Raw genomic sequence first — 24,466 nt, 5'->3', positions numbered from 1 at the left:
TCTACCATAGTCTTTCCAGACTGAAGGTTGCCAACCAACCTTCCTGGAAGTAAACTCCACTGAAGACAGTGAGACTTATTTCTCACTTCTGAGTAGTCAGGCACAGTATTGCGCTGATAAAAAAAATCTGTTTAAATGCCTGCGTTGCATTGGAAAACTGCAGTGGAGAGGGAGCGTACTAAATGCTTTTGACTTGATCTCGAGCATGGGTCAGCAACATATGGCCTATGGGCTATATCTGGCCCATTACCCAAAGTCATTCAGCCTGCATGGGGCTGCGCTCACAGAGCCCCATGGCTGAGCCCCTGCATGGCACAGGGACTCTGCAACCCTGGGCAGGCGTCTCTACCATGCAGCATATTGGGTAAGAGGTTTTGCCTCCCAAGCTGAGCTCCATGCAGCTGCTTCCAGGAGCTCAGTAACCTGCATGTTCAGCAATGACATAACATCATTGATGAATGTCTGGCCCCCTTTGCCTGAAAAGGTTGCTGACCTCTGATCTAGAGCTTCCGTATGTGCTTCCAAGTATATGCAGGGAGCCCTACTTCATAGAAGCAGCAGATATATGTGTGCAAAGGAATGTACCTATAGATCAACTAGTAAAGATTTAACATTAGACAATACTTGAAAGTTGTGTTGGTTTGTGTGCACAGCTCCACTATGATACCCATAAGAATTTGCTGGACCAGAGTAATTGACTCCAAAACAAGCTTATATGAAAAATAAGAAAGGAAACCATTTATTAATAAAACATTCATTATGCCACAGGATAAGAGATCCTTCTTTATTGTTAGCTCACATGAGCTAGCTCATTTATTGTTGATGTCTCTCTCGCTCACCCAAACACATACAATCACACCACTGAATATGCACAGACCCTCTAAAGACCTTTTACATTTTTAATAAGTTGTTTTTTACTGTTGCAGGAAAAAAAAAATTGCATGCTGGCATAATACCATATAGTGCTATGGTTTTGGAAAGAAAAAACTCACTGGGAGCTTTTAAAAAGAGTAAATTTTTGGAGAGAACACACAGATAAATTCCATGGGAGGTTCTTTTCAGTATATTTTGTACTGAAAGTAGTTGCATTATTTTTCAGGATCTGCATTCAAGGAAAAAACAAAATAGATGGGGGTGCTACGTGTGTGCTTGGGTGCAGGACTGTCTTGTTTCCCTATCAAATGGATGACACTCATCAATTCTTGGGGGAGAAAATTGAAAAAAGTCACTGGAATCAGACAGGCTTCCTTTTTGTCCTTCCCTTGCTCAGAAGTGAACAAGGCCGATCATCTCACTGGATCAAATTCTTTTGAGCATGTCCCAGAAAATATTGTTTCTGGTATTTTAGGACTTGATCCCAGCACGCTATCCTTTCATTCCAGCACTCTTATAAATAAACTCTTTCCTTGTTCCCTATGTATATTGCCTGTCCTTCATTTTGGTTTGCTCTGTTAGAGCCAAATTCTATTATCAGGCTGCACTGTCAGAACATGCATTATGGCTTCACAAAACACCACCATCTATAGTGTGCTACTGGGCCAATGCCCGAAGTGATGAGCAGTCCAGAAATGATGAGCAGTGCTGGTCACAAGGCAGCAGCTATCCTGAATCCCCTGGCACTGGAAAGTCACTGGTGGGGGCAGGCTGTTAGTGGAGAGGGGGAGGAATGGGGCATTTCAGGGAAGGAACTGAGGGGTTCCCAGGGAGGGGGGTTGATCTGGCAGCAGTCATGTATGCCAGATTTTATTTCCTCTTTTTAAAACTTCCTCATCCCTTTTCTCTTTTTGGACATATGCCTCCCTCTTACATGAAGGTAAGCAAAAAAGCATAGTATGCAGCATGCACCTTTTTGGTGCACTGCATGCTGTGCTAGTATGGTAGTATGGCAGAGGATAGGATTGGCCTTGAGAGACAGTAGTGAGGCCAGCTTTGGCCCATCCAGACCCACAGACTCCTTGCGTTTCTTATCCCTCATTAGTTCCCCCCCTGCCTTGGGTCTGTTCCACTATGTGGGAGACAAGCAGTGGGAATAATGATATGGACCAAAATTGTATCTTGGGCCTTATACTTCCTGTTCACAGATTTGCAAAATGGAGCAAAAAAATGTGATGAGAAACTTGCTCTCTGTTTTCAAGGGCAGAATGGGCTTGAACCGTTGTTTTTGTCACTGTCTGTAAAACTAGTCCATTATTTCCTGAAAGCAAGGGAACGTGACTGTCTTACCAGGATGACTGAGGGGACAACATTTACATGAAATCACCATGAGACAGTGCCTTGTAAGAATGGAGTGATGATTCCAATCCAAGTTCTGTGGTTACAATAGTAGAACTAGGGTACAGCATATGTATGCCATCAGCCAGATAAGTAAATGATCTTAAGGAAGCTTCAGGTTATAACAGGGAAGCGTTCTTTCCTTGATATCAATAAGCTTAGGAACATAGAAGGATTTCACATAGAAAGGTAATAAGTTACACTTGCTAGAGCAGGATTAAAAATGTATGAGATATAAACCTTCCTTCATGCTTAAGGCAACTACATGTTGAGACAAGATTACCATGTGACTGGAGCTTGGATGAAACACCCCCATTGGGTACTTGATGAAGAATCACACCTTTGCATCAAGACAGTGTTTTCACATAGGGGGGAAAAGAGGCCGACAGGAGCGTTAAGTCGTGTGGCTTTCTCAAGGAGCCACTTGTGCTCTTGATGGCTGCAAAGATAACATGCTTCACTACACCGTACAATACTAATAATGTGTACTATCATAACACTACTAAATAGCAATCCTAACTATAATATCACATCTTTAATTAGTACAGGGATGTAAACTGCTACTTTTGTCTCATTAGTGGAACTGTAGGCTCAATCCTGCCTGCAGTTATCTAAGCAACTCCCAATGACTAATGAGAAGAGCAGAAGAAGAGCGAGTTCAAGGGCTGCCTTTTTCTGAGTGCAAAGAACACCCCCCCTTTTTTTGCAAGAAATTGACTATAATATTTTTGTGTATGTGCTTCGTTTATAAAGCTGCCCATCATCCATTTGTTTTAGGTTTCATATACTTAGCTCAGTGCACACCATAAAACCAGGATTGTGGCATCGATGTCAAAGTATATTTGGTCACTTGGAACTAGAGTAAGCACAATTTAGTTTCTCCTTTCATTAGGCCACAGGGAAAGCACATCAGTATGGTCAGGGGTATAATGCCCTCCCTCCACCTTGGAGGGAATTGGTTTATTGAGCAGAAGCCATCACTATTATGCCTGCCTGACTTCAGGGACGCCAGCACACGTCCATGAAATGCCATAACACCACAACCCCTTCTTTGGTAGTTTGTGGCCTGGGATGACAGGGCATTGGCCCTCTCCCCTGTATTTCAGATCACTTATGATCACCTCAGAAATACCTGCACATTTGGCCAATTCATAGTTTATATACACTGTTGTTATAAAAATAGTCAAGCCTATGTGCTAGCTATGTATATGAAATAAATTCAAGATTGTATACCCTGCACATAATCCTTGCCTTGTGCTGAAAATTTTTCTTTAATTTTTATGAGGCATAGCATTAATTGAGAAAAACAATTAGTTGCCATTTCTGTAAAATAAAAACCCAGGCATTTCTTTTTTTGGAATTTAACGCCAAATGTCTCCCAGAACAAGATTTCGAACTTTGAATAAACGTGTGTGCCCCCCTTTACTACTGCAATCTGAAATGGTGCCTGTCTGCACTGGTGAATGGAACTGGTGATTGGAACATCAATACACAAACAGCTCCCCATGTGGAACAGGTTGCAGGTGGTTGCGATTTAAAACATCCACCACATAGTGTCTGGTAGGCAAAAGAAAAAGGAAACATCTAGTCTAATCAACTTGATTATGAGTACTGAGTTGTACTATGCAACAAGCTTAGTGTTCACGTATATGAGTCATTAGATGAGTTTTTTCTTTCCAGTTTCCATGTGTGAACAGCAGGCTTCCCCACCCCCCGCCCGGCTGGTTTTCTTAACAATTCTGTGATTTCCCTGGGTCATCTTTTAAAATTTTGGCCTTCCAAAATGATAAAAGAAGGATTCATCTTACAAAAATGAGCCTTACTAGGCTTATGACGCACAAGGTTGTCCCGTTACTCTTTCAGTGTCTGACATAGATACAGTAGTTCTGCTGGTATAGACAAATGTTCCAGCCCCTTGTGTCCAAATCTATTCAAGGAAATGTATTTCTGGAAATATACATCAGCGGCTGGGTGTGCAATTCTTGCACAAGCTTCTTGGACAACAAAATGGGCAGCCCAATCCTATCCCCAGAGGCGGTGCCAGGTGCAGCGTAGCGCCAAAATGGTGACTGTTTTATCCAACAGTCCCACTGGAGCTGCTGGAGGTCTTCTCCAGGGAAGGAGACTTTCATCCCTTTCCACCGACAAAAGTCCCAGGCCTTGCAATGGGGCTTCTTAAGTCTGCGGCAACTATTTTACCAGCACAGAAAAAAGAACCTCAATGTTGGGATTTGCTCTGCCGATCCCACCCCCCTCCTGAGTTGGTAACTTCGCCCCACCCTCCCCCCAACCCCGAAGGCCCTTACCACCACCTGGAGCTCTTACCTTGCTCCAAGCAGCATCTGTCTGGTGCTGGACACAGTGCCAAGTGGTGCTGGGTTAGCGCTGGCACTCGTTCGTCACAGTGCTGACACTGGAGGGCCATCAGATTGGTCCCAGAATGTAGTTGGATCTGCAATGTCTTGCAGAAATTTCAAAATTAGGGTACAAAAGCTGCAGAGAACAAAGACAAAATTGACCAAGTTTTTCCCATCTCTGTACCAAGTCTGGGAAGCACCTTGCAGGGTAGATATGAAATTGAAAAGGAGTTTAAGGTACCTGAGACCTTCTGTGACATTTTTGTGGGTATTTAATACTACTGGATACAAGAACATGAAACATAATGGAAATAAAGGACATTTTCTGTGCATATTATGTATATCGGGTTAGGCTTGAGAATCAAGTTATTCATCCACTGTTCAGGCCAACTCCAAACCTGTTTAAAAGGTATACCATGTAATGCCTTTCCATAAACAAGTAAACAAACATTGCCTTCATTTCCTGTTGTTTATGCATTCTGCATATGTCAGATCTTAATATTGAGATTTCATGTATGATAATTTGGACAATTCTATGCTGCAAGCTTCTTTTATCAACCAGAAATGTATACAGCAGCTCTTGCTGTGAAATGATACATAAATTTCCTTGGGATTGGCTACCAGTATTTTTAAGAACATACCACAATGGGCAGTAAAATGGCAGATGCACTTCAATGTCAGTAAGTGTAAGGTCATGCACATTGGGGCAAAACATCAAAACTTCACATATAGGCTGATGGGTTCTGAGCTGTCTGTGACAGATCAGGAGAGAGATCTTGGGGTGGTGGTGGACAGGTCGATGAAAGTGTCGACTCAATGTGTGGCAGCAGTAAAGAAGGCCAATTCTGTGCTTGGGATCATTAGAAAAGGTATTGAGAACAAAATGGCTAATATTATAATGCTGTTGTACAAATCGATGGTAAGGCCACACCTGGAGTATTGTGTCCAGTTCCGGTCTCCGCATCTCAAAAAAGACATAGTGGAAATGGAAAAGGTGCAAAAGAGAGTGACTAAGATGATTACGGGGCTGGGACACCTTCCTTATGAGGAAAGGCTATGGCGTTTGGGCCTCTTCAGCCTAGAAAAGAGGCACCTGAGGGGGGACATGATTGAGACGTACAAAATTATGCAGGGGATGGACAGAGTAGATAGAGAGATGCTCTTTACACTCTCACATAACACCAGAACCAGGGGACATCCACTAAAAATTGAGTGTTGGGAGAGTTAGAACAGACAAAAGAAAATATTTCTTTACTCAGCGTGTGGTTGGTCTGTGGAACTCCTTGTCATAGGATGTGGTGATGGCGTCTGGCCTGGACGCCTTTAAAAGGGGATTGGATAAGTTTCTGGAGGAAAAGCCTCTTTTCTGGCCTGTGGTCATCCTCTTGTCCCCTGAAAGTCCCTGGCCCACTGACCTATAGCAATAACTTTCTTGAAATTAATGGAATATCACTGTCCATAGTGGGCTATTGAATCCTTTTTTATTTGGACACAACGAGAAACATGCTAAGTTTCTGAGTATAATGTTTAGTATTATTGAGCATCTGCAAATGCACTGATATAATGGGCAGACTCCCCTCCCTAGTATTGGGGTTTATAGCCAGAACAAGATGCAACTGAGGAACCAGATTCATGTTTTTCTAGCTATTATTTTTGAAGTGGATGTTAACATTGTGCTTGATGGAGTTTTGTTACAGGGGATAGATACATTTGGGGACTTTCATTTGGGTAACTGGGAATAAAAGTTGAATCTAGTTAATTGATGACAGACAAGGTCTACTAAGCATTATCTTTGCCCTGACCTGCTTAACGATGCGGGGCACACATGATCATCACTTCTTTGGAATGGAGGTTATTTCCAATCACTCCACCCTGCTCTCACCTTCTTTCTGCAAATGGCTAGCATTGCCAAAGATGATAGCCCAAACCCTCTTGTTCAACTGGGAGATTCTTGTGCACACCCAGAATGGCTAAATCCCAGTGCATGAAGATTCCTATGTCTTACTACTTTTTTCTTTAGTTATCATGACGGGCTACTGTTGCCTTCTCTTTCTTCATCCTTGCTTTTCACTAGTAAGGTTGTGGCTGGTTTAGCCACATCCTAGTTATTTTTCATTTGCAGCTCCTGCATATTTTACCCATTAATCCTAGAGTTTGTACTTGTTTAATGAACCATCATCATCCTTACACATTTATTTTCTTCAGTGAACATTTTAAGGCACAGCCTCAACCACTAAACAACATAGTTAGTTGTAAAATGATGTTGAACAATGACATTTTAATTCCTGGCTATTAGATTGGATACTTGAGACATATCTCTCATGCACAGCAGATTTATCCATTAATCCTATATTTTGGGCTTTAACAAAATTTGCTCTAAATATTTGCTTCTAGATCTGTATTTTCACACATTTTATTTGCATGGTTTATTTTTCAGTTTATGAACAAATTGATAACCAGGCAGACTCTTTTACTACACTGGATTAGTTTTATTTATTCTCTTTGAACTTGATTAAAACGCTGTCAAACATAAGTCTACATTTTATCTGCAAAATACTTTTACAAAACAGGGTAGAGGAAGTGTATAGCTGGAAACATACATTTCAGAATAAAACAATATTTGATATATTCTAGACAGTTACCCTTTTGTTTATCCATGACAACTGAAACTAACCATCAAATGTATAAATTGATTCAAGTCTGGCCAAGTAATCCTAAGGGCACATGAAAAGCCTTTTTTAAAAAGTTCTTTCTCGATGAATTTAATGCAGTTCACCAATGAAGCATCTTCAGGAGCATAATTAAAAATTCTACAAAACATGACATAGCTAGGCAAAGAGCAAAGCCTTATAAAGTGATGGAGATACAAAATGGATGTTGCATTTAAAATAAGTAGTTGGGCAACTGAAGCATTGCTATTGCTATGGTTAAGATAATGAGCTTCCAGAATGTATTTTGTCCTTAAGTTATCTTAACAGAATTCTTACAATGCTTCAAGCAGTTTATAGCAGACTGAGATTGAATTTCTCCTTTTTAGGGGTAAATCTGTGGCAGCACGTGATCCTGAGACTTCCTCACAGCGAAAGTACCATTCATCATGTTTGCATCATTTCCAGCACAATAACTTATACATATACTAAAAATCATTTGAGGTGGTAGAATATATCAATATCAATTTAATTGTTCCAAAACAAAAGCCAGTAACCTCCAACCCTGTTTGTGCGGGAGTGCCATTGCTTATGCCAGTGGTTCCCAAACTGGTGGGTCATGACCCACCAGGGGAACCGGAAGCAGGGCATTCCCCCTTAAGGGGAGTGGCCCTGCTCCGATGGCAGCAACAAGACTGCAGAGATTGCAGTGCTGCTGCCGCCAAGGGGCTGGGGGGCAGCGCTGGCCTCCTACAGGGTCCTGGAGGCTCATAGCCCCCTCTGATCTTCTCAGCAGCTTGTTTACAAATCCCTTATCTCCAATCTAAAACTACTTCGGGAAAACAGTAACTTTAGATTGGGGCGTTTACTGCAGCCATGGAGGAGATCAGAGGGCGCTGTGAGCCTCCAGGACACTGCAGGAGGACAGTGCTGCCCCCCAGGTGAGTAAAAAAGCCCCTTGGCAGTGGCAGCGCTATGATCTCTGCAGCACTGTTGCTGCCACCCTTTCTGCCCATGCAAACACCTGGTTCCCAACTCCCCTGTGGGAGTTTGGGAACTACTGGCTTAGGGTCCAATCCTATCCAATTTTTCAGTGTCAGTGCTGCTGTACCAATGCAGCATGCACTGCATCCTGAGGTGGGGAGGCATTCAAGAGGCCTCCTCAAGATATGGGAACATTTGTTCCCTTATCTCGGGGCTGCATTGCAGTTCTACCAGTGTTGGAAAGTTGGATAGGATTGGGCCCTTAGACCTCAAAGCAATATTTCACCTGAATCTGGCCATATAATCTCTCAGCTGTATAAACAAGGCATGCAACCCATCAAAGCCCTAGAGTATGCTGGCAGATGGGTCTCACGCAAAGGGTTAATGCTGAGTACATATAAACAAATGTTGACAATATATTTTAATTCCAATGTTTGGAAATTTAAAGATGAAATCATCATTAAGTTTTCACAAAATGAGGCATCTGTCACTAGAAGGAAGAAGAAATATTTCAGAAAGATGTTTACAGAAATGTAAAAATATTAGCTATCAAGACAGATGTGAACGCAGTCAATAACATTCCCTGTCTGTCAGTCTTCCTCAGAGCCGAAGATTGTGTTGTATTCGCTGAGTATTAGTTCAACTATCTGGTTTTGGTACACCATGTAGACTGCCATGGCCCCTGTTTCTTTTTCAGGGCGAAGAAGTGTTGGTCCAAAGACAATTCCTAAACTCTGAGGTGACATGAGGTTCGCATTCCCTTTGGATGCTATCCTGTGGGCAAAAAGAACAAAATGAAGCCACTGGGTGCAAAAAGGCAATATACACACATCCAAATAAATAATGTCATTTTATTTTTAATTGCAGAAGAGTACTTGTGAAAAGCAGCTGTACTTTATAGTGTACTGACATTTTACATGTACACATTCCTATGTAATATTGCTGGTTACGCACACCATAATTTATTTCTTCAGTGCTGATTGTGTGTTATTTAATTATTATGTAAAGGTTGCAAAAACATAGGTAAAACTGACATAATTTACCACTTTGTCTCTGCAGTATGTTGGGAGATGCCACTTCACTGTGGGGGTAAAACTGACAAGGAGTGCAACCTCTTGTCAGTCTTCATTGTTACAGGGAAGAGTCTTATACCACACTGCAGAGTGGGGGGAGGGAAGAAAGTTTTTTAAGTTTAGCCCCCTGCATTTGCATACAGTTCGTGAGCCTGTACAAGATAATGCACTTCCAAACTCATCTATTTTTTTTCTCTGACCAGCATATAACTGGGTTCACCTACCCAGTTACCAATATTTTTTTTCTTCATCCAGAATATTCATTTATTTTTTTTTAATATTTGATTACCATTTTTATTTTCAAAACAAATAGCTTGACAATATATAACTGTGCTAACTAAAAACAGAGAGGCAAGATAAAACATTTAAACTACAGAAAAACAGCGTACTTCTTAACAATAGACTAAATGAAAGAGAAACCAATCATTTAAAAGTTGGCAGTGATTGATCCAGTTGCACCTCATGGGGAAGGGAATTCCAATATCTGGGTGCCACTGTTGGAAGGGCCCTGCCATATGTCCTCATAAATTGCACTTCTGGAGTTGGCAAGACATGGAGAAGGACCTCAGATAATGAAAGTGATGTGTAACCAGGAGAAGATGGGCCTTCAGGTTGACAGAGGCAGGAGGGCGTGGCACCCAGCGCAGGTGACTTGCACCTGATGCTGTCCCGTCTGATAGCAACCAGCATGCCCCCTTTGTCTCCTCGACTTGCACCAGCTAAAGAGCTGGCATAGTCTGAGGAGAACCATAGGAAACTATGGCACAGCCAAGTAGGGTAAGTAGGACTTTGCCCTATTTTCCTCTCCTGTCATATTATGTATCCCATCCCCACCAGGATACAGCTCAAACCTCCTTGGAGCAGCTGCATCAGCAGGGAAGGGGGAGGATTAGGAGTTATTTAAATCAGGTTGGGATGTATAAAAATGGATCTAAGGTGCAACAGTTTTTGTTTTTTTCTCCCAGTCAGAGAAGTCCCACAAAAGGCACTCCACTGTTCATGAATCAAACTGTTCATTAACATGGAGATACTATCTTCAAATACAGAAATTCCCCCCCCTCCTCCTGACTGTTAACCAAATTTGATCAACCATTTCTTCTCACCTCTGAGGACTCACATTTATTATGCCCACAATGCTTTGAATATGAAAGCTAAGGAAAAGGAATTTTGAAATGAAAGCTAAGGGGGAAAAAAGCCAAGCACTAGGAAGGAATTTCCTGTACCAATAGAATAAATGAAAGAGCACACAAAACTTCCTGCCAATTCAAAATGTGCATATTACATATCCTCATCCTGGGTCAGACCATTGGGTGTGCATGTAGCTCAGTACTGACTGCACTTCCTGAAAACAGTTCTCTCGGGTTTCTTCCACGAATCTTTCCCAGTTCTGTCTGGAAATGTCAGAGACTGATCATCCTTTGTGTTAAAAACACGTGCTTTACCACTGCATTACTGCTCCATTTCCATGTGGAGACCCATAGAATGCTTTGTGTGCTAGCACTTGGTGTAGGTACCCCAACAGCTATACCCTACTTAGTATAATGGGCTAAAAAGTGTGGTCCTGAAGCCCAGGCAATCAGCAGAATAACTTAGCGATTTGAACTCCCCATGTAACTTGGTTTACCCAACATGTGACAAGAACATGCAAATTCTGTGGAGAATACACTGTGTGGATTCATACTCTCCTGTAGGTGGTATGATTGCTGGCCATATTGTGCCCTTACTAGAGACGCAATAGAGTGTTCAGGTACTTGCATGTCAAACTGCATGGTGGAGTCGCCAGCTGCATTGACCCTTAGGGGTTGGCAATAAGAAATCTGTTCCATCTATTGACAGATCACAACCTTCAATCAGGGTGTGAACGCCTGTTCTTTGGGGAATATGCATTCTTGCACCATCTCCCCTAACTTAGGGCACAATCCTAACCCACTTTCCAGCACTGATATAAGGGCAATGTAGCTCCTAGGTAAGGAAACAAACATTCCCTTACTTTGAGGATGCCTCCGTGAGTGCCCCTCAACTGCAGGATGCAGCACACGTCCCATTGGCACAGCTATGTCAATGCTGGAAAGTGGGTTAGGATTTCGGCCTTAGTTGCACGCATGCTGTGGGGAGAGTTTAGGTTTACCTACTGCAGGTGTTTTACTTGTTGTTTTAGTCAATAAAATGGCCCAGCTCAACCCAAGACTCTGCTTTGCATGTTTATTGGGGGGTGCACAGGTTAGTTGGCAACCTTCAGTCTCGAAAGACTATGGTATCGCGCTCTGAAAGGTGGTTCTGGAACAGCGTCTAGTGTGGCTGAAAAGGCCGATTCGGGAGTGACAATCCCTTCCACACTGGGAGCAAGTGCAGTCTGTCCCTGGCCTGTCTCCCTGGCTATGGGCCTTCCTTCTTTGCCTCTTAGCCTCAGACTGTTGGCCAAGTGTCTCTTCAAACTGGGAAAGGCCATGTTGCACAGCCTGCCTCCAAGCGGGCCGCTCAGAGGCCAGGGTTTCCCACTTGTTGAGGTCCACTCCTAAGGCCTTCAGATCCCTCTTGCAGATGTCCTTGTATCGCAGCTGTGGTCTACCTGTAGGGCGCTTTCCTTGCACGAGTTCTCCATAGAGGAGATCTTTTGGGATCCGGCCATCATCCATTCTCACGACATGACCGAGCCAACGCAGGCGTCTCTGTTTCAGTAGTGCATACATGCTAGGGATTCCAGCACGTTCCAGGACTGTGTTGTTTGAAACTTTGCCCTGCCAGGTGATGCCGAGAATACGTCGGAGGCAGCGCATGTGGAAAGCATTCAGTTTCCTCTCCTGTTGTGAGTGAAGAGTCCATGACTCGCTGCAGTACAGAAGTGTACTCAGGACGCAAGCTCTGTAGACCTGGATCTTGGTATGTTCCGTCAGCTTCTTGTTGGACCAGACTCTCTTTGTGAGTCTGGAAAACGTGGTAGCTGCTTTACCGGTGCACAGGTAATGTGACATAAATCACCTGGATGCCCTTATATTCCAAGAACAACCCAGTTAAGGGCTGCTCATTGAACTACAGAACTCATCCTTGCTATAGAATAGATGAGGAATGTTTTTGGTGGTTCTCTGCAGAACTCTTATTGGAAAGATAAAGAACAAAAGGAGGAAGAATTGGGCATAAATGGACATCATTCCAACAAAATGGGGAAAAAAAATCCAGTGAAATAGGAATAGATGCCAAATCATACCAAGGTAGAACCCTATAATCTCCAGCAGCCTTTTCTAATACAAGACACTGAGGGTCCTATTCAATTTTCCAGTGCTGGTGCAGCTGTGCCAGTGGGGTCTGCACTGCATCCTGTGGTGGAGAGGCAGTCACAAAGGCCTCCTCAAGGTATGGGAACATTTGTTCTCTTACCTCAGGGCTGCATTACAGCTGCACCAGTGCTGAAAAGTTGGATAGGATTGGGCCCTGAGTGGATTCATGAACTGCTTGTGAATGGCATTCTAAACGATGACAGTGACATTCTAATATGTCTGTCATGCATCACTGAATCACCCTAACTTAGTACAGAACTTTTTAAAATTTAAAATACATAAGGTTACTGAACTAGAAAGAGTTCGCAACGTAAATGTTGTAAGACTTACACATTAATCCCTAGTAAAGAATGGAGACTCTATACAAGTTTCTTGCTGCAGTTTCATTGGCACGCTGTTCTTTCATGGACACTTTGCAAACCAATTGATTTGCTTTAACATTTCTTTAAGTTTTGTGTGGGGAGAAGTAGCTAAACAGTGCAAGGGAGGGCAGCCCCTTTTTTGAATTTCCCATTAACCTGCCAAATAGAAAATCTCAACTTAAAAAAAATACTTTTTGCTCACGTCCAATCCCATTTTCTGTTCAAAATACTTTGTGCTGAAGCTGCAATAAATGGCAAAAGATACGAGGCATTCTCTGTTCCTTTCCTCAGAGAAAAGGTCTCTATCATATTAATGGGCAGGGTCAGGCAGTGAACACTGCCTTGTGATGGAATCCTGCCAGTCTTCTGGCTTACCACATTCCCTGAACACAAACACTCATTTAAGGGTTTTGTGTGTCTGTGTCATGTATAAATAGGAAGCATTATTGGAGTTCTGTCTCATGCTTGTAGCCTTGGTGTCCATTACACAAAACACACTCCATATGGCACTAATCAGACAGGCTTAATTATTAGTTTCTTAAAATATAACATCTTTATTATAAATGAAATGAAAAAAAAGTCTTAAACTATTTTTTTACAGTAAAGCATCCCACTAATCTGGGCTTAGGTTGAGCGTTTTGCCAATGGAGAGTAAATGGCACCCTGTGTGTGCGTTTGACACACGCACACACACACACACACACACACACACCCACACACACACACACACACACACACACACACACACACACAGAGTATATATACATATTTTCTCAGGGTAAAACTGATAACCACTCTTCCATTCTTTGTGTTGTAAGTTGCCCATTTCTGGTGTTTTGTTTTGAGATATTCTTGATTCACATTCCTTACCACCATGGAAGCCTGTTTGGTTGACACTGGCCAGTCAAATCAGTGCTCAGTTAACACAGTCTGCTTATGTGAGGTTGTATGTCTTATTGTTCTTATGCCACATTTGAAAATGCTAGACAAAAACTATGCACGCAGTCTTCAGTGTGGATTTTTCATTACACATTACAGGCCAGTTTCAGTACAAAGTGACTGAAGCCTCACATATGAAAACTCAGCAATGTTCATATCACCCAGAAAGACTTCACCTTGGATGTATATTGGCTACAGTGGAATTTCTGGTCATGGCCCAGGTGAAACAAAGAGCCAGGCAGAAACTGACACCCTGCAGGGTTTTGCTAATATCAGTCTTTTGGTCAACGACTAATATCAGTGACCTGTGGGGCTGAACTAAGGTTTCCCATCTGAGCATCCAATTAGAATGGTGGGATCATGAGCCTAATGATCTCAAACAAGGAGCTGGCTAGTTTAAACCATTGAGCAATCTATCCCTGCACATACAAATTTACCTGTTCATTGCTGTCTGTCCCTCTGGTTCCCCCTGGAGGTCAGTAGGGACACTTCAATAATGTAAGTGCTTCCTAGGCAGGGCTATGCCTAGACAGATGCATAATGCTTTTATTGTTTTCAGTTGAATTTCAAGTGCAGGGTACCCCTGCTTTGGCCTTTCCCTTCCTAATGGAAGCAACTATTACTTTTTGTTTTATTGGGAGGTTCTCAAGGATATGTGGAAAGGTCAGGTGCATGGGCTTTTACCCCACATTCCTGCACAATTTGCTGTGGCAGCCTCACCTGATCACCACACCTGTACCCTGCAAAATGGAGTCCACCCTAGGCTTGAATCATGGAAATGTGCAGCTTGCTCCAACCATTTGAGCAGAAGCAGGACACCAAGACTCTGCCCTACTGATAGCAAATGAAAAATCTCATAGCCTCATTACATTGAGCAGCAGCAATCACAGGGAAAGTTATGTTTTCACCTTCACTAATTTGTTTTACACTTGCAGCAATCTGAATGACAATCTTGACAAATCATTTCAGCAGCCAATATCTGAGGATTTAGTACCTTTTTAATAGAAAAGTGCTTAGCAATGTCATTGTATTTTCAGCTATCCAAAAATAAATTACTCACAATGAAAGTTATCACCCTGGCTGCTATGTGATTTCTTTTTTTAAAAAACCAAAAATTAAAAAAAAAACCTTTAAAAAACACACATACACACACAACGAACGACCATACACCCTTTTTTTTCTTTTTTTTTGGCGAGGGAGAAAATCTGAGCTACAATTTAGAACTCAAAAAGAGAAAAGAAATGCTGGCACTGCTCTTTTTCAAGGCCAAATAGAAATGGCAATGATCCAGTTACGATAAAAGGTATTTTATCCAGTTAAAAATCCAGTTACTTTATATATATTCTAAGCATTATAATTATCTGTACTAGGACCTTCCACTCTACATTCCTGCTCTTCCTACTCTCCAGTGTACTAGCTCAGAATTCTCCTCCCCACCATGCATCCTTTTCCTCTATGTCCCCATCTTCCTTTTCCAATCTAGGAAGTCAAGGGATAAGCAGGACCAGTGGTGGCAAGTTGGAAAACAGAGTAGGGCATAGAACTGCTGCCTGAGGCTTCAGGGATGGACTGGCCCTGCCTGTGATTCATTTCCATGATAATAGCATGGAATTCATTTCCACTGCATAGCATGTGCATCACTGAGACCAGGTCCAAGTTGTTCTACCGCAGGATATTCTTAAGCTCCATGTTTGCTCGTAGTGAAACAAGGCAGCTAGTTTCAGTGGTGTGTATCCACAGTGGCTTATGCCAGTGTGGCCACCCATGTCACTGTGCTGCCTGAATCTTCCCCACATCATGCTGCTTGTGTGCACACCTCTGGGTGAACTTGTTCGCCCCCTGTGGATGAAAGGGGTGGGCAAATGAGCCAGTGGAGGATGAGCAGGCAAGTGAGTGAGAGGGCAGGTATGAACCATGGCAGCATTTCCCTACTTCTCCCTACAATACTGCTGGAGGGAAAAGGGGGAAGAAAAAAACATTGCCGTGATTCTAAATAGCTTCCTGTCACCCACATGATGCTTACAAAGCAACGTGGGTGGGGACAGGCAATGTGAAGCCTGCCCACTGGCCCCTTCCTTTTACTCACCAAGAGCATGGTGAACAGCCTCCCATGCTGCTTTGTTTTCAAATGAACAAATGTGTTGGAAACTATCACACATTTCTTCTGTACATTGGAAACATGCTCCACTGGTCAGTAAGTAAAGTGATGGGGAGGAGGTGGGCTCCAAATTACATGTCACTGTCCACTTGGTGCTTTGTAAGGTCTTCGGGGAGGGAGGAGTGATTTGGAGCTGCAGCAGCTTTTTTTTTTTTTTTTTTTTTTGCTGCTCCTGTTTCCCTCTAGCTTCTCCCTTCAGGAGGAAAAAGGGGATTGCATCTGCTGTGTTTCCCTTCTGACTTGTTCAACCATTTGCTGCTCCCCAAGGGTGACCTTTTCAAGTTTCTTCAGGACAGAGCTGGGTCTGGCTTATGCCAATGCTGTATTACCAACAGTGGCTTGGGAAGGATAATAGGGTACTATTATAATAGGGTACAACCACTCAGTGTGGTTGAGTGGTGATTGAGATACCCAAGTATAACAGACTCAACCTGCCCAGCACCTGGGGCAAAGGTCTGTGATGGTGTCCCCCGTGTGATGCCCCCCCCCATACCTACCCAGAGCACAGAGCCTTGTGCGAATCCAAGACCGACTGGGAAAGTGTTCTGAGTCTTCTAATACAATACTTCTGGAAAACTGGAAGTAGTTTCCTGATTGTGTCGGGAGCCTCAAAAGGCTGGTTTCAGCGACCAGGCATTTGCCCTCTTTGCCAGCGCTAGGTCTGCTGCTGACCTTACTGGTGGGTGTCGCAATGTGGAAGCATATGGAAGCATGTAGGCACACAACTGTTGAGGCACACAACTCATCTGCTGGCTTCAGAGAACATCAAAGATATCAACCTGGAATATCAATACTGAATGGAACTGGAGTTGATGTTTTAAAGCAATGTTTTTCAAACTGAGTTCTGGAGAATCCAGAGACTCTTTGGAGGCCTACCAAGGGTTTCTGAAGGAGAAGATCAATCACTGCAGAAAAGCTTCCCTGAGAGAGAGTTTGTCTATCACTGTCAAGGTTCACCTGTAATGTGTAAGCTGCTTGCAGGGGACAGTTCAGTAAGTTCCAGGGTGTAATGAAGTAATGGTGTGACTAGGAAGCTGCCTTCCTGCCTGGTCACCTATATGTTCCACATAAGAAGAGCCCTGCTGGATCAGGCCAAAAGTCAATCTAGTCCAGCTTCCTGTATCATACAGTGGCCCACAAGATGCCTCAGGGAGTACTCAAAAGAACAAGATACCTGTATCCTGTTACCACTCCCTTGCATCTGGTATTCAGAGATAGGCTACGTTTAAAACCAGGAGGTTGTGCATATCCATATCCACTTGTAAGCGGTGATGGACATTTCCTCCATAAATCTGTTCAATCTCCTTTTAAAGCATCTAGGCCAGATGCCATCACCACATCCTGTGGCAGGGGGTTCCACAGATTAATTAAGGAGTTAATTAATCCCTGCCTAAATTGTTTTCAGGGACCAATGTGGTTCCATTGATCAAGAAGGACACACAGATAACTAGTGGCATTATAGCTGGTTTTGTCACTTTTGACCATGGAGAGTTTTTTTTTTCTTTATTCTGTAGAATTGCCTTTTTTTGTGAATAGCACAGACAGCTTAGAGCTAGGATCTCTGTGTCCCAGTAGGCAACAGATACTTCACTATGAATTTCGCTTTAAGTTTTCACATTTACTTTCATTCTTTTAATTCCAGACTGCCTGAAGCATATTTCCTTGCAACATTAAAAAATAAAAAGCACTTAGGTAACAATCTCACTTTGAATCAAGAACTGCAAACACAGAAAGCTTTATCATCAGCACAGCACATCCAAAAATGTCTTTGTAAAATAAATCAAATTATATGAGTTAATTGATTCCAGGGAACATCAGCAACTGCAGGTGGAAAATGAATAACAGGATGCTTATTAATGAAGGTCTATTAATCAAAATTGACAATACTGATCCTTGTTCCTTTAATTTCAGTGCTACCTGCAATGGACATAGGCACATTTTTTCCCCTTTTTAAATACTGATTTGTAAGAAAAAAGAAATATTAACACTGGGGTATTTAGCCAGAGATGGACGGCTGTTTGTTTAAATGCTGAAAGAATATCCTAAATCCAATTTGACAGGCAATGGCAAAGATTCCAGGGGTAATTAATTAGCACTTAATTTAGACTACAGAACAACAGGATATGGAACTGGTGCTCAATGCCATTTCCCCCTAGGCTTCATTTCATGAGGGTCAGGAGTGTGGCTGTTGCATTGAAGGTCAGTAAATAAATTGGGGAAACACACTGAAACCGAACTTTTCATGATAGATATCTCTCACCCTTGTCACTGCCTCTGGCAACCATTGACAAGAAAAGGGCGATGATTGGTGAAGAATGCTGTGCACACACAGGAGCTGAGCAAGGTAAAGGATTAACTCACATGCCACACTGTGAGTTCCACTAGAGGCTTTCTAACGAAATAGTTATTCCAGAAAATGCCAGTGCTAGAAATGAGCAAATGAGAAGATTGTAGAAACCTGACAGGACAGCAAATTCATCTACAAGTTTGCTAATGGGTTGGTGGTGGCGGAGATTTTTTTAAGTGACAGAGAAAAGAGCAAAAATTAGGTTACTACAACACAGGCAACCTTTTTATACATTTCTCTAAATCCCAAAAGTTTAGAGTTTAACTAGATGGAATGTGATCAGGATCACCTGTCATGTTTTAAAAGTCTGAAGTAATCACAGGTACTCCTTCCCAAATTGGGTTGAGGAGCAACACTGGAAGACAGAGGGTTGTTCCTTTCATCCCATGCCATTTCCCCCAAAGCTGTTCCTCTGAAGTCAGAAACATACAGGTTGAACCACCACTCAGATTATTGGGGGAAAGGTAGGCAGCCCTTTAAAGAAATTCACGTCATCCCTCTGAGCCCCTGATTTTAGCCAAATTATGCTGTCCCCATATTCTTCTAAAAATGGTCACCCAGAACCCAATCCTAAGCTTCCAGGGCTACACTGGTGCCAAAATGGTGACCACTGCATCCTATGGGGCAGGGAAGCAGTGCCAGGTCTCCTCAGAGTAAAGGGAACAAACATCCCTCCCGCCCTCCCCTAACCCAGTTCTGCCCCATTTCTGCCCTCTCCCGCCCCAATCATCCCTGCTGCCAGCTGGTAGCCATAGTTACCTCTGGGAGCTCACAGCGGCCAACTTCCAGTGCTGAATCCCAGTGTGACTAATGCTGAGCTCAGCACTGGTGTTGTGTCAGTGCCTTACAGCACTTTTTGCGACAGCTGGGTCAGCAGTGCCGGTGAAGCACAGCCCATAGTATTGGGCCTCAGATAGCTGGCCAAAGAAAACATGGCTCAAACACACTGAGGAAGATCTAAGAACCAGTGATTGATCATTTAACAAGGCTAAAAATATTGCCAACAATAGCCAAGGGTGGAAGCATGTCATAAGTGACACATGGATCCTAGTGGCACTTATAGCAGGGTATTGGTTGAGAGGATGACCTGCTCTCCAAGTGCTAGCTAAGAACTAAAGAAGAAGAAAGAAGGAAGCTGGCATAAAATATGGAAGGGCCAAGTTCAACATCCACATCTTGCCATGGTTGCTTTGAATTAAAAAAAAAAAGGCAGCAGATCGTGACATCACTCAGGACAAAAATGAAAAATTACAGCCAAAATCTGCAAGGAAGCTAGAGGCATTAGTAAAGGTATTTGTTTCCGGTGAAGTATTTGTTAGGCTTACAACCAGAGGACCAAATCCTATCCAACTTTCCAGCACCGAGGCAGCTGCAGTGCAGCCCTGAGATAAGCAACAAATATTCGCTTGCCGTGAAGAGGTCTCTATGACTGCTGCCCTGGGATAGGATTGGGTCCTAAGTCTTACTGAACACAATGGACTTATGTCTGAGTAAGGTAAAAAACAAACAAAACAGTTTTCAAACACCTCAAAGCATACAATATCTTTCTATATCCCAATACTTTCAACTACTCACAAAACCAAAAAATTTCCTCAGAGAAAAAGGAGTCTGAGGAAATGGAGTGGGAGAAAAGTCACAAGGCTGGGGAGAGAAGTAGGGTGCAACAGATGTTTGGGTATGGGAAATTGGGCACATTATATGCGTAGCTGGAGTAGAATAGTGAGTAACTAGGGAAAGGGAGGAGACAGACCAAGATTGGGAGAAGGGGTATAGAATGAGGCGGGAATGAAAGTGAGAGTAACTTGAGAACCGGGCAGAGAGCGGGTGGCACCAATGAGCAAAGGAGGCTGGAGCCATCTCTTTACTCAAATAGTACTGACCAGAAAATATTCATTGGACACACACACACACACACACACACACACACAGAGAGAGAGAGAGAGAGAGAGAGAGAGAGAGAGAGAGAGAGCTAAGGAAACTAGGGCTGCAACCCTATACTCATGTGGGAGTAAGTTCCATTGAACTAGGTATATAGAGTAGATATGCATTGGCTTGCACTGTAAGACTGCAATTCTATGCACACTTACTTGGAAGTAAGTTCCACTGGATACAGTGGAACTTACTTCCAAGTAACCAAACATAGGATTATGCTATAAAAAAAAGATATTGTTATGGTACCTCCCCCAACAAAGTCTATTCCTGGTTTTCAATTGGCTATGTTGTGAGTAGCAAGCCTTAAAAGCTTCTGTATTTCTTCAGGAAGATAGACTAGAGCAGGAAGAACAGTGGGAGAATGAGAAGCATAAGGTCGGAAAAGCAAAAGCAGCCAGTCTTGGAATGGCTCTGTTGCCTTCTAGCGGGTGGGACAATGGAACGGTATGATCAAAACTGCCCAGCATCTGGGACAGATACATGTTTTGCGGGTGGGTGGGTAGAGAGTTGGATGGGCTTTCACCCAGGGGAGAGAAGCAGAAATGATCTAACCCACGCCCAGGCATGGGTTAGTGAGTATTCGTCAGATTTACGGTTTTATGCAGTGCTGTAATGAGTCTTGTATGAAAGGACACATATTTTCCATTCAAGTAACATCTTGCTGGTTTTTCATCTAACACTCTTAACTTTAATTATATGATGAATGTAACCTGTATCAAATTATGAATATGTTAACATATTGAATGAGTACAAGAAAAATAAGCACCAGATTTTTTTTTTTAATGTTATACAGGCACTCAAAGGTATAGTAAAAAAAATCTGGTTTCCTTGACCACATTGTCATAATATACATATAGAACTGCTTATTGAATCCAGGCTGTGTAGGCAACAGAAAGAACCCTGGCTCCACACCACCACAATGCATGGCCACAACAAAGCGCAGGAAAAGAACAGTCTCTTTCATTCCATGTTTCTAAGTATTACCAACATGAAGGCTAAAAACATTACCTCTGTCTGAAGTATATCTATGTATCCATGCATAAGTTATTAACTAGGCTCCCTGAGCACTGTTGCTGAAAATATTAATATATTCAAATGATATTCTAGCTACTGCAAAAAACAGTAGATCAGACAAACATATTAAGATCCCTTCAAACAAAAGGACTCTTTTTTTTTTTTAAACTAAAGCCTCCACCCTTTGCTTAAAGTCATGAACAAAATTTTAATAATCTACAAGATCAAGAAGATCTTACTGGATGGAATATCAGTCGACGTTTCAATAAAAAGGTAAAAAATAAGGACAGTTACATGCTGGTTCCGAAATTATGTAATTCAAACTGTTCATAGAGCAAAAGGCAGGGAGGGGAAAAGATGAAGCTGGCTGACTTTCAAGGCTGTCATCTTTGAACTTTGTCCCAGTTCAGAACAGATTGGGCCAAATCCAGGGGTTTGGCTGCAAAGAGCACAAAATCAAAAGAGGTTGCAAAGATGTTTTAACCTCATCTTGGCTTCCCTTTTGCTCTCATATATGAAGTTGAAAGTACTGCTCACTATCTGCCCAACTGAAGAAAAATTACTCCCCACCCTAGTGACAAGTCAGGAGCATATTCATAACAGCGGTGTAGGCCGAAATCACGAAGATACGCAATTAGGATTCACATTATTAGGACAGACTAGTGACTGGCCATTTTGTGCTTGGTAGCACAAAATGGTAGCACCAAAGGCACAAATCCAAGCTATTAACTTTAATCATGGCAGGAGAGAGAGAGAGAGAGAGAGAGAGAGAGAGAGAACAAGCGCGAGTGAGCCCCAGTAGTACTGGTTGTGTTGCAATCGGAAATTACAATGCAATCCTATTCATACCTACTCAGAAGTAAGCTTTCTTAAATTTAATGAGGGATACTTAAGAACATAAGAACATAAGAACAGCCCCACTGGACCAGGCCATAGGCCCATCTAGTCCAGCTTCCTATATCTCACAGTGGCCCACCAAATGCCCCAGGGAGCACACCAGATAACAAGAGACCTCATCCTGGTGCCCTCCCTTGCATCTGGCATTCTGACATAGCCCATTTCTAAAATCAGGAGGTTGCGCATACACATCATGGCTTGTACCCCATAATGGATTTTTCCTCCAGAAACTTGTCCAATTCCCTTTTAAAGGCATCCAGGCTAGACGCCATCACCACATCCTGTGGCAAGGAGTTCCACAGACCGACCACACGCTGAGTAAAGAAATATTTTCTTTTGTCTGTTCTAACTCTCCCAACACTCAATTTTAGTGGATGTCCCCTGGTTCTGGTGTTATGTGAGAGTGTAAAGAGTTATGTCCCTATCCACTCTGTCCATCCCCTGCATAATTTTGTATGTCTCAATCATGTCCCCCCTCAGGCGTCTCTTTTCTAGACTGAAGAGGCCCAAACGCCATAGCCTTTCTGCCCCAGCTCGGTAATCATCTTAGTTGCTCTCTTTTGCACCTATTCCATTTCCACTATGTCTTTTTTGAGATGCGGCGACCAGAACTGGACACAATACTCCAGGTGTGGCCTTACCATAGATTTGTACAATGGCATTATAATATTAGCCATTTTGTTCTCAATACCCTTCCTAATGATCCCAAGCATAGAATTGGCTTGGGCTTGGGATAGAATTGAAATACACTTCCAGATAAGTGTATTTAGGATTGCAGCCTTAGGCCCCAAGCCTATTGATAGAGTTCTGGCAGTGCAAGATTCTTTATGATGGCATGAAAGCTGGGCCACTGTCATGTGCTGCTGGGCTTCTGCTGCAAATGGTTGCAGACACCATGCATGCAGCAGTGGCCTTAGGAGGCTCTGCAGGCCCAGTTGATGGCAGGGCAGACCATGGGCAGGGAGGGAGGGGATGGATCCAGCTGCAGTGACTTCTGCCTGAACCTTGTTCCTGAAATAGCTCCCCAGAATGTCCCCTGCCTCTCCTCTGGCTTATGCCAGCAAAAGGGGTAGCCTGCTTGGAGGTAAGTAAAATATTTTTACTTATCTCCAGCAGGCTGTCTGATCGTCTCCGCATCACAGCATGCAGTGCAGCCTCTCCTGGCACAGCTGAATTCTGTAATATGGTGGGGGATAGAATTGGGCAGTGAGAGAAAGCGAAAAGCAACAGGTACCACCAACTATTTATAGGGGAGTTGCAAGCACATGTGTTTTGAGTTGCTGCTGTGCTTCAGGGATGGAATGGCTACAAACATATGACACGTTCTCCAGAAAATTGTCACAACGCACAAACTTTCCTTCTACGACACAAACAGTGTAAACTTCCACAAACTGTTTAAAATAATAATAAACAGGAGCAACATAATCCTTGTGTGCAAACTGTTTCATGAAAATGGATAAGTATATTCACTTCTGATAGGCCACACAGAGACACTATGTGTGAGCGCATGCGCGTGCCTATTAAGAGTTCCACATATGCAATTTTAAAAATTGATATACTGCAGAGACAACATATTAAATATGGCTATAAACACACACACACACACACACACACACACACACACACACACACACACACACTATATATATATATTAATATTTAACAAAGCTACGCTGAAAAACGTATTTTGATGTGTCATCTTGAGGATGCTGTTATAACTATGCCCCACCAAGTTGAACTGAGCTGCCTAGTCATGTATTGAGGCTTGTCAGATGCTTGACCCCCACCCCAGTCAATAAACACAGGCAGTCAGCAAAAACAGGTTTCTCAAGTCCTGTGTGGACCACGGCAGATGGCTAGGACGGGCGATGTCTGACTGCTGTGCCACGTTGCGCAGGGCTGATCTAACGTTTCTGTTGTGTTTTGCGGTGTTAACGTCTTGGGTCTTCTCCACTGAACTGTTGGTTAGAACAAACCCGAGAACATACCAAGTTAAAATGCTTTGTTACAGATGCAGAATTATGCACAGATGAGTCAGGGTTGGGAGAGTATCTCACATGGCAGAAGAGTCTGCAGTTTCTCCCTTACATATCCTTGCTTATTCTCCTAGAGCAGTGGTTCCCAACCTTTAGGAGCCCAGGGACCACTGAAGCAAAAATTGGAATCATCAGGACCACATGCAACCCTCCACCCCCAAAAATACAATTAA

At 42.9% G+C, this 24,466-nt stretch overlaps 1 protein-coding gene across 1 annotated transcript in view; it reads right to left on the bottom strand.

Moving 5' to 3' along the window:
* Nucleotides 1–7,096: 7,096 nt before the first annotated feature.
* Nucleotides 7,097–24,466, bottom strand: part of ARHGAP15 (Rho GTPase activating protein 15) — a 464,537-nt gene continuing 447,167 nt past the window's right edge. Inside the window, exon 14 of the mRNA XM_066633052.1 lies at nt 7,097–9,034. Coding sequence (XP_066489149.1) covers nt 8,851–9,034 — 184 coding nt within the window. The 3' untranslated portion in view covers nt 7,097–8,850. The remainder of the gene's footprint in view (nt 9,035–24,466) is intronic.

The sequence above is a fragment of the Tiliqua scincoides genome, chromosome 1, assembly GCF_035046505.1.
Source record: "Tiliqua scincoides isolate rTilSci1 chromosome 1, rTilSci1.hap2, whole genome shotgun sequence".
NCBI classification, from domain to species: Eukaryota; Metazoa; Chordata; class Lepidosauria; order Squamata; family Scincidae; genus Tiliqua; species Tiliqua scincoides.
The sequence above is the reverse complement of the archived record's forward strand: the minus strand, read 5'-3'. Positions and strand labels throughout refer to the sequence as shown.